General features: G+C 35.1%; 1 protein-coding gene across 1 annotated transcript; it reads left to right on the top strand.

The window, feature by feature from the left end:
* The first annotated feature begins 306 nt into the window (after window positions 1-306).
* Window positions 307-10,204, top strand: LOC122331577. Its single transcript, XM_043229126.1, has 12 exons — window positions 307-467; window positions 568-623; window positions 2,371-2,406; window positions 2,617-2,655; window positions 4,508-4,543; window positions 4,775-4,819; window positions 4,996-5,031; window positions 5,200-5,247; window positions 8,606-8,819; window positions 8,924-9,064; window positions 9,163-9,249; window positions 9,335-10,204. The coding sequence occupies exons 2-12, from the start codon at window positions 568-570 to the stop codon at window positions 9,488-9,490; spliced, it is 894 nt and encodes a 297-aa protein (XP_043085061.1). The 5' UTR covers window positions 307-467; the 3' UTR covers window positions 9,491-10,204.
* Window positions 10,205-10,564: the final 360 nt, after the last annotated feature.

Here is a 10,564-nt window from a genome sequence, read left to right as displayed (position 1 = left end):
GTTTTTTTTTTTTGCATGGAATCATAACCAAACCTCAAAAAACAGGTTTTGTAAGAGTATAGACTAAACTTTTTTCAACAGGGAGGAATCCCGATTTCTTTTTGAATGCCATTTCTCTTAAAGCTAAAGGCATATCCGTTGTATGATATGCTGAAATCTAAAGCAACATTAATACATTTTCTCATTGAACTATAAGATGTTAAAGAGCTTTTACCTTCTTAAGAACAGTTTATGCTCTCTTGTTTATGTTCACAAGGACTACTTTCGCTTTTGTCAGTCCTCCCACAAAAATGGGTGGAACTTCTAAAGTAGACGTCCAAAACAAATTTTCATCAGAAGAGTAACAACCTAAGCAGTAAAAACTTAAGTAGCATTGTTATTGTTTGCTGTAATACAGTTCATTTGGTTTAAAACCAAATAGATTAATTTTTCTTTGTTACTGAAATCGCTATTTATTTTAAATCGAGGTAATACTCTTTAAATTGTCTTCTGTCCATTTGTATAGTGATCAGTATTTGTTGAATTTTACATTTTTAATCCTAAAATTTAGACATTTGTTTCATTTAGATGCAAGCTGGACGAAAGATGAATCTCAAGGACAACAGCAAAACTTGTTTTGAATGGTAGGTAGTTATTTAAGTTGCTTTTAAATGTGGTTTATTTAAAGATCGAATAGAGTGGCTCGCTGCAGTGTTCGCTTATGACCACCTAACCGAATATTCATGCAAATCTTTATACAAAAACGCTAATTGTGTAGTACGCCTAGAGGTGTTGTGAGTTTCAGTCACACATTTCCTGGTGTCTGTGTGTTTGACCTCTACCTCCTTTCGCTTCGAGCACCAGCTCGAAGGAATCCACCCTAACCACTTCCACGGAACCATTGCATAGTTGTGGTACAAGTGAAATACAGCATAGCGCAAACTCAGGAACATAGGGACGGGAAGACATTTAGCAGCCGACGCAGGACACTGGAAACACAGGGATTAAAGCGGGGAAAACTAGATAATTAATGGCACACACCAACGAAAACGAAAAAATATGGGCATACACGTGGGGAGATAAAACACGGGGCAAGGGAACACGAGTCTGACAAGTATAAGCAGACTGTATGATTATTATCTGATAAGTCTTTATTGTTATGATCGACCAACAGACATTCTACTGACTGTAGTTAACTTTTTAAGAACATGCCAACTAACCCTAACCCTACCAGTCTACTAATACTCTACTCCAATTAAATCTAGTTTACATGCAGAGTCGCTTATTGTCAGTCAAATGTTCATAAGGGACGATCAAAATAAAGCGGAATTTTATTTTATTTTTATTCATATAACTTATATTCATGGTCAAACAGAGAGAAGCTAAACATAACTCAAAACTGTAAAGCCCAAAAAAACACAACAAGCAGGATGCGGCTTATTATTTGCATGATTACCTTTTCATAGACTTCTGTGCTTGTCCCTCAGCTCATTTTTTCCTTTCGTTTTGTAATATTTAAAGTAAGTAAAATATATTATGTATTATATATTTTTTCTTAATATTTTATAATATTTTATCGATTGATTCATTGTAAAAAATAGTGCTTAAATTGACCATTTTAAACATTTCACAGAAAGAAAAATGGTATATCAAATAACTGTTTAAACATAGTTGAGAATTATCTTTTTTCAATTTTTGATAAAAAACAAATAATAGGAGTCCTGATGTTCTCAACCGTGGACATAGAATAACTTATGGATAAAATATATTGTTTTCATTTTTTTTTACACTTTTCATTAAAAAAAATTCCAAAAACCTGGAGAAAATAAATGCATAACATGTTCACAGAACACTATTAACATTAATATATGCATGAAAGCATTCAAAAATCCCCCACAAACGTAGTTTTTCTTTTACTTTCCTAATACGTATCCTATATGTCGTATTATTGAAACGTATTCTATATAAGATAAATGAGCTAAATCCAACCGATTAAAAAACTGCTGTCATTATCTCTTCAGAAACAGAAATGCGGAACATTAATACACTAGACTACTGTCATAAACATAAAATTGCAATAAGTAAAATTTGTACTAAAATTCCGATCTAACGTTGTAAAACTTCAGTTGGGGACACACATAGTTAAAATATGTCAATAACATTGAAATTTGAGAAAAATTAAAACATATTTTGAAATTTGAGCACAGGATATGTTTGTCAAATAATCAAATAGCCAGCTGAAGTCTCAAATAATCTCAAAGAAAGGTAAAATAATACGTATAGAATTATGACAAGTATAAAGTAATGACTGAAAACAGACATATAAATGACCCACATGTCCTAAATGTATTATTTTTACTGTATACATTCATACTTTTTCTTTTAATACAGTGAAAATCGATACAAAGAGGAGCTGAAGCAAGCAAGGTAATATAAAATGATTACATGGGTGTTATAATATTTGTTATGTATTTGTGCACCTAAAGTAATCAATGAGTAATGAATGAGTTATTACATATTTTAGGACCTTGATACTACTATAACTATAAATCAAACATTTTCTTCAAATATAATAACACATTTTCAAAGTTAAAAATCATGTGCGTTAATATTTATTCTATTCTTATCGTTTTGTAGAGCTGAACTGAAGAAGATATCTGAAGAATTTAAAGCAAGGTATAGTATTTTAAAATGTTTTATTTAAAAATGACCAGAATAAATACTTTTATTTAGTTTTAATTAAACAGTATTTGCTTAATGTATTGCTTTCAGAGAGATGCAGGCCTGAATTTGACGTACCCCAAGTAGTAATTAGGTCGGGAGGTTACGTCTAAATTTGATGGTTGTCCAGGTGTTGTCCAGGGAGGTTATGTCAAAATGTTTGATTGATGGTCTTCAGCTGTTGACCTTTTGATGTAGGGATTAACCTTATAACCTTTTAATGATCGCAGCTGTATAACCAGGGTTTATAACCGGTGTTCATTGTGTCACTTGATAGAATAGGTCTCAAAAAAAGTCAGGTGCCCCAAAAATGCTCTAGGTCTTTAAGGGTTAAGTGGGTTTGGTCATCAACCCCATGACCATGCATTAGTAAGGGAATGGTGTGATCAGCAGGTTTTGGGCGCTGCTTACAAATTACACCAAAAAATAAGCTTCAAGTGGGCATTTAGGAGGCCTAGCATGACCCTAGGCCTCCTAAATGCCCATTTGAAGCTTATTTTTTGGGGAGGTGGGAGAGTGTGGTCAGACAGGGATCAAGGCCCTTCTATTTCAGAGTCGGTGAGATCACATTACAATTACTGAAAACGCCCAAGCAGGATCGGCTCAAAACAGGGTTGTTTTCCGACCGACAAGTGGTGTACCTCCAGAAAAAAGGACCCCTTGATCATTCGCCATGCCCGCCGTAAGCCAGATTAAACCTTTGCTTCTGCTAAAGTTCCTACATAAAGCCATGCCTAAACGACGCCATCCTATTTTACAAGCGCCGTCCTGATGATTTTATTTTAGTTCTTTGTGAAGCAGCTCTAAACATGGTTCTCAATTCCAGTCCTTGCATACCTCCACATTTTGTGTCTTTCTCTTATTGCTCAAGAAGCGCTCTGTGAAGCGGACATCGAGATATTCCGCCAAAGGACAACGTTTCGTTCAAAGGACATCGAAGAGTGCGAGACACGAATTTAAACCGCGTTTATTCACAGAGGTATAGATGTCACAATCGTCCGTGTGTGAAGACGTCGCCCAGCACAAATTAAATTTCCAAAGTGAAGCAAATTTTCTTGGATTTCCCCTGCTTGGGGAGTAGGGAGCAAAGAACATTATGTAGGGACCATGTCGATTGGAACACACTTTTAACAAACTGATCATCAGAAACAGGCGAACTAAGAGATGTTTTAGTAGTTCTAGTTTCAAATGACACAGAAAAAACACATAGTGCTGTCTGCATGCATCCAACGTAAAATTCTGGATCCATTTGGTAGAATATAATCGATTCATTTTCACTTCATCCAATTGAGAGAGCACATTACATGTTGATACCTGTGCTCTAAGAGTCTTTACTAATTTGTCTATCAACCTCCAAATCTAGTGCGTATACGAATTGCCATATAACTAGCATATAAGGTTTATTCCTACAGACACATTAAAAACAGACCTCATAATACAACTGTTGTACATTAACGGACATTGTGAACATTCACTTATTTCATGGTGGATGATATATAATAGTGACATAACTGCTATAACTGTTCATAAACCCCGGCCTTAACACAGCTATGATCTTTAAAATGCTATAAGGTTAGCATCTAGGTTAAAAAGTAAACACCTAAAGGTCATCAGACACATTTTGACGTAACCTTCCCCAACTGCTGGTCATCAATCTAATTTTGGCTTTACTGCAATATCAGTTAAAAGTGGCAAAGAAATAATACTTATATAGCCACAGTCCATGTTTACAGAGCCTAGAACTTAAATGGTTTCCATTTATTTTTGCTTTGTTGTTTACTTTAGTATTCTTTTTTTTTTAATACAGTGAATATCGATACAAACTGGAGCTAAAACAAACAAGGTAATATAAACTTAAGTACTTAAAGTGCAATATGAGCATATGTGTCGTGTTATATATACTGTATACAAATAAGATCATTTAAATAACTGAATTATTTATTCATTGTATTTTAGATCTTCATCTACGATACACTTGACCTTAGAAGTCACATTTAAAAAAAGTTTTATGTTTTTATGTAAAATGTTTATTTTGGATATGATGAATTATTAATGCTGTATTTCTAATTTATAGAGCTGAACTTGAAAAACACAAGACTTCCAGGCCCTTTAAAGAAAGGTATAATGTTTTAATTTTATTTTTTTCATGATGTGAAAATGTTTGTGGTATGATAACCATGCAGTTTCAAACTGTGATAAACCATCACTCCAAAATAGTCCACAATTACAGAGCACCGCAATGAAAAAGTTACATGCATTACTGTTTTATTGTATGCATGGTTTCTTTTAATACAGAGAAAAAAAATACAGGAATGAGCTGAAAAAAACAAGGTAATACAATAATCATTATATCACTACTAAACAGTGTGTTGTGCAAAATGAATATATGATTTAAAATCATAGTTTAGTGTATTATTGACCTTGATACTACTTATAAAAGTACACATGAACCACCGTCATTTATGCTCATGCTTATTTATGCTTATTTCTTATTTCTAGAGTTCAACTTGAACAATGCAAGAAGAATTATGAGTCCTGCAAAGCAAGGTATAGTATTGTAGAACATATTATTTTCAAAAGACAGCAGTAGTTTTATTATTTCAAACCAGAGTGCTTATTACCGCCAAGTTCAGTTCAGTTTACAGACTTACCGCCAGGAGGTCGAAAGAAACATTTTGCTCCTTTCAGTCGAAACCGTTGCCGTTACATTGCCTTGTGATTAAAGTAATGTAGTATTTAAAAACGATACATAAAAAGCATTTATCTGTCAAAAAACTTGACAGATAATTTGGTGAAAGATACAATCTTCAACAGTAAAATGAAACATTATGTGACGATGCATACAAAAAAGGAGTTTAAAGTAATCCTTTAATATTTTAAGCATGCAAAGATATACATACATAAACGGGTCATAAAAAATCAAGGCTTGCAAGCACAGAATTAAATTTCAGCAAAATTTAAAGAAGATCCATAGCAGATTATTGTTGCTGCAAAATAAAAATAGTAATAATTAAAATAAAGTAGAACAAGTGATTAAAAAGTGATTAAATGATTTATAAAAAAAAAAAATTATGAAACATGTAAAACTCTAAGCCTGCCAGAAAATCAAAGCCATAAATCTAAATAAGTTGTGTTCCAAATTTAAAAATGATAAATCAAAAAATGTGCTATTGGTAACATTTTGTATGGACGCAGTACCAAATTTTCCCCATTATATGCCAGCAAAACTCAGATCGTTTATTACAAGAACACACACACAATTTTTATGACATACAAACCAGACTCAATTTTAGCTGCATTATTTATCCAATTGACACTATAATAGACTACAATATGTATAAACAGAAGACATTGTCGTTATCATTGATTTAATTACAGAGACGTCTCTGCATTTAATAACAAAATGTTCAATCTCGTCGTTATACATCCCAATCATTGTATTCTCCTAATTGATACTTTTTAGTGCTTTGATACAACCTGTGATTGATTGATTGATTGATTGATTGATTGATTGATAAACAGAAGGTTCAGAGACAATATACATCATAATCACAAGAATGTGGACAGCCCCTTTTACTTCCAGTGGTTCTTCCTCCCTCACCCCCCTTGACACGGTGCAGCCATGGGGTATACAGGGGTCCCCCTAGTGGAGAAATTGTATACAATGCCACTACCACTTGGCAGGGAGATCCTGTGCTCCCCTACCAGCACTTGTTGGCTCTGTTCAGCAGTGCTTACACGACCTGAAGAGAAGCTGCATCTACTGTACATGCTATGGCATTATAGCAGGTTCATCAAGCAAAGATACTGAAGGACCTGCACAAGTGTGGACATGACCCGGAAGTTCTGAAAGAACCCTGCGGTGGACCTCACGCTACGAGTGACAAAGGTCATGGCACGGCCTCTGGGTCTGTCCACCATGGTGGTTCAGGAGTGCCATCTGTGGCTGTGTCTGGCTGACATGCATGAGACAGACAAGTCTGTAGTACTAAGAGCACTGCAGCAGACCCCATTCGTGCCTCTGCCAGCAGTGGAGCCCAAGATTCCCACCACTTTGTTTAGAGATCAGGTGGTGAACCTTCAAGCGCTGCCCTGGTGGAGGCAGACTCAGCACTACTCATGTCTGAGCTCTAAGATACTACCAGACACAAAGCTTTAGGACCTCGGACCAGATCTTTCTCTGTCACAAAGGCCAGAAGAAGGGGAATGCGGGCTGGGCTACCCTTAACATTTTTGCTAGGTTCTATAGCCTTTGTGTGGAAACATTAATCTCCTGTGTTCTACTTATAGTTATTCTTTAATTTCCTTCAATAAAAAGGAAACTGAATAAGATGGTATAAAAGGTGTGAAGATGTGAATTAGTAATCTGGCCCCTTGGTATAATAAAGAAAAAGAGAAAAAAATTCTGGCACAAAAAATATTATTTTTGATTAACAAGCTACACAATTGACCTCCTTGAAAGAGAAGTGTCACTTACTTTAACAATCAAAGGCAGAGTTTATTTTACATAGGCTGAGACAAAAAGACTATGTTGAACTGGAGAGGCCTTGCAAATTATTGGCCCTTGGTCTGGAACTCTCCTTCCCTGATGGAGGAAATGGAGACGTTATGTCATGACACCAGACTGGAGTCCTGATTTGCTCTGATCAAGGGAAATTAAAGACAAATGCTATGCAGGTTCATAAATAGGTAGTTGATGTACCAATGCATTTGAATCCCGATCCAGAGCCCTGAGGCTGCCTGCCTGTTGAATGTGGTGCTCCAGCCAGAAATGGAGGCATCTGTTGTGACAACAATATGTTGGGAAACTTGTTCTAAAGGCACCCGGATTGTGGAAATGCAAAGTCTGACCAAGGACTAAAGGTGTGGCAACACATTGGTGTGATGTTGACACGGAGTGTCCCATGACGCAATGCCCATCTTAGGTCTCAGGTCATCTGAAGCAATCCGAGTGGGTGTGACTGCAGCTGCCATATGCCAAGAGACTTACCAGAACGTTTATCAAACGTATGAAGTTTGGCGCGGATTGAACATGGTATGGTTGAGTTAGATTAAAGCATATCCTGTTGTCTACAGATGGCACTATGATTACATCTGAATATTGGCCTTTAGATGCATTGCCATTGTTTGGCTGAGTTATGACAAATTCCTGTTTCATAGCGAAACATCAAATTATACATAGTGTACAGTCAAATTATACACAAATATTACACAGAGCCGTTGATCATTTACAAGCTATGCAATATCGTGTTTTACAGGCATAGCTTGTCAGTGATCTACAGATCTGTGTATTAACTGGTGAAAACAAACCTTAATTTTAAAATGAACCTTTTGAAAACAAGAGTTGCAGATTTACTGTGGAATCTGTGTTATTCAAGAATGGTTTGATTAATCAACTTGAATTCCATAACTTTTACCTTCACTGTGATAATTTAATAAAACTGTTTAAAAAAGTAGGTTTTACAAACAATGAAAATATTGTTAAAACAATAAACCTTGTAATTTTTTAATACAGTATGTGTATCCACACCTGTAGTGTTTGGCCCCTAAGGAGAACTTTACAGATACAATAGGTACCATTCCGGTTGTAATAATAATGCATATATATGTTGTTCTTTCTTTCACTCTTGTTTCCATGTTTCTTTTCCAAATGTGGCGGTTATGAGGTGCACCTTATTAGCTGCTGATGCTCAGTAATTATTTTCAACCAGATTTAGACAAGGACTAAATTTGAATAACCATACCAAGAACATTTTTATGTAGCATTGTTCCAATAATCAGAATTTTAGTGAAACTCTTGTGACTTTACTTATGAATTAAGAAGCATGTGACTGATTTTTTTGCTTGTGACACCACTCATTCATTCTTGGTTTTTAAAATGTATATTTTGTTTATTCTATTTGAGGATGGCTTCTGATGCGGTTCTCGACATGGGAAGCAGCGGAGCTTTAACTGAGGACCTTAATAATCCTTGCAGAGAAACCGAGCTAAAGAAGATGTATGATAAATTGAGACTACAAATGCTGGCAAAATATATAATGGAAATTAAAAAGAAATCAAAGACAGACAAAACCATAAATGAAACAAAAGAAAAGGAAAGGCTTAAAGCAATGCTGAAGGTAAGGATCTTTAGATCAGAAGAGCTACCCTTCCTACATAAAGATTGTTTTCTGAGATGAACCTGTCACATCTACATAAACTAACATTGTATTGTCTTTCTTAGAACATTTTCACTAAAGCTCAACAAGACATGACTGAAAAGAAAGATTTTCTATCCTTTTTTCAAGCTGACCATAAAACAGAGGAGGGTGAAAAACAAGAGCTAGTAAAAACACAAGACAAAAATACAAAACAGCAAAAGAAGGTACAGAACTGCAAATACTTCATAAGAAATCATATATGCACTAATTAAAAAATATAATCAAAAGAGAAGTTACATTAAAGTACTGATTTGTGTTTAAGAAACTTAAATACATCGAATTGGCTCTCCAAAATCTGCAAATGATAATATTTCATGAAGAGGCTAGAAATCTCCAGACCATGTACAAGGTAAAGAAAAATACAATAAAATATAAAATGTCAAGATATTCAATCATTAATTGTTAATCAGTTTGTCTATCTGGAACTGTTTCAGCAACCTGACCCTCTGTGTGAGCTGGCTGATGAATGTTACAAGGTCGGCTGCCTGCTGGCTTTACACAATCCACCTCTGCTGCTCGACTGGGAGAAAAAAGAGCCGTCAGATTACCTGCCACCAATTACGATGGAAGACACATCTGCAAAGACTTAAAATCCAGCATTAGAGATATTGTGTATGTGACAAAATTTGAATTTGAAATTTGAATTTGATATTAGAGACTTCATATAACAGTTAATACATATACATATAATGTAGAGTGTATACATTAAACCATTATTGAACCAATTTTACTGTGATTAGTTTTGCTTAGTGTGTATATATATATATATATATATATATATATATATATATATATATATATATTCAAAATTATGTCCCTGCATGACCTTCAGTCATATATCTTGTGACACTTTTCTTTCTTGTGACTCTGTGTAAATATTCCAGTCTGCTCTGACAGTGATATTGAATTTTGTTAGATTACAAATTTATAAAAATCCAATATAACAGTATGTGCATTGTGTTTTACATTTTATGGTAAAAATGACATTCTAAGAGTAAGCAGCCCAGGTGCTGAGACATTAAGCTTTTGTCTTTATGCATTTCTATCTGGCAGGTTCCCAAGTAAAATGTAAATGATAAGCTCATAAGCTCACACTTGCTGACTAGGTCAAGGCTGGGAAAATTCTGTTACTGGGCTGATTCTTGTACTGCGTTTGAATGCTTTGTTTGGATTGTCTGCACCTCTATGTACCCCTCCACCCTGAAAGTTATGTACTCTACTGTGCTGAGCCTTAGTCAGACTTCTGATGACTGCAGCGACAAACAGTGAGCTCTCAATAAAGAGTAAGTTCTGCTGAAAAGATACTAAGAGTCTCCTGGTCTCTTCTTTGACGAGGAAAAGGTTTCCTACAGTTTTGGTGCTGTATTGAGGAAATGGCTGCATTAAGGTAAGCGATCTACTAGGTAGCCTCTGACTAAGACCTGGACTAGACCAGATGTGTCGTGAGTCTGTTCTGACCAAACAAGGTCTCTAAGCGACCCAGACTCCTAACGAACGATAAGTCGAAACTAGGAAGTATTATAGTTAATTAATGATCCAAATTTAATCACAACTAGAGGGATCAGCAGTTACATTTTAATAAATATAAATAAAATCATGAAATATTGGAGTCAGATAAAATTATGTATAAGGTCAGTACTATAATTGGGAACACAAAAGATTAA

Source organism: Puntigrus tetrazona, unplaced genomic scaffold (genome assembly GCF_018831695.1).
Source record: "Puntigrus tetrazona isolate hp1 unplaced genomic scaffold, ASM1883169v1 S000000001, whole genome shotgun sequence".
NCBI lineage: Eukaryota > Metazoa > Chordata > Actinopteri > Cypriniformes > Cyprinidae > Puntigrus > Puntigrus tetrazona.
The sequence above is the reverse complement of the archived record's forward strand: the minus strand, read 5'-3'. Positions and strand labels throughout refer to the sequence as shown.

Excerpts from the sequence above, each read along its gene's own strand:
- LOC122331577 (XM_043229126.1), top strand. The coding sequence starts at position 568 with ATGCAAGCTGGACGAAAGATGAATCTCAAGGACAACAGCAAAACTTGT. Across the intron at positions 2,407-2,616 it reads GAGGAGCTGAAGCAAGCAAG|AGCTGAACTGAAGAAGATAT; the intron begins GTAATATAAAAT and ends ATCGTTTTGTAG. Across the intron at positions 9,065-9,162 it reads ATACAAAACAGCAAAAGAAG|AAACTTAAATACATCGAATT; the intron begins GTACAGAACTGC and ends TTTGTGTTTAAG.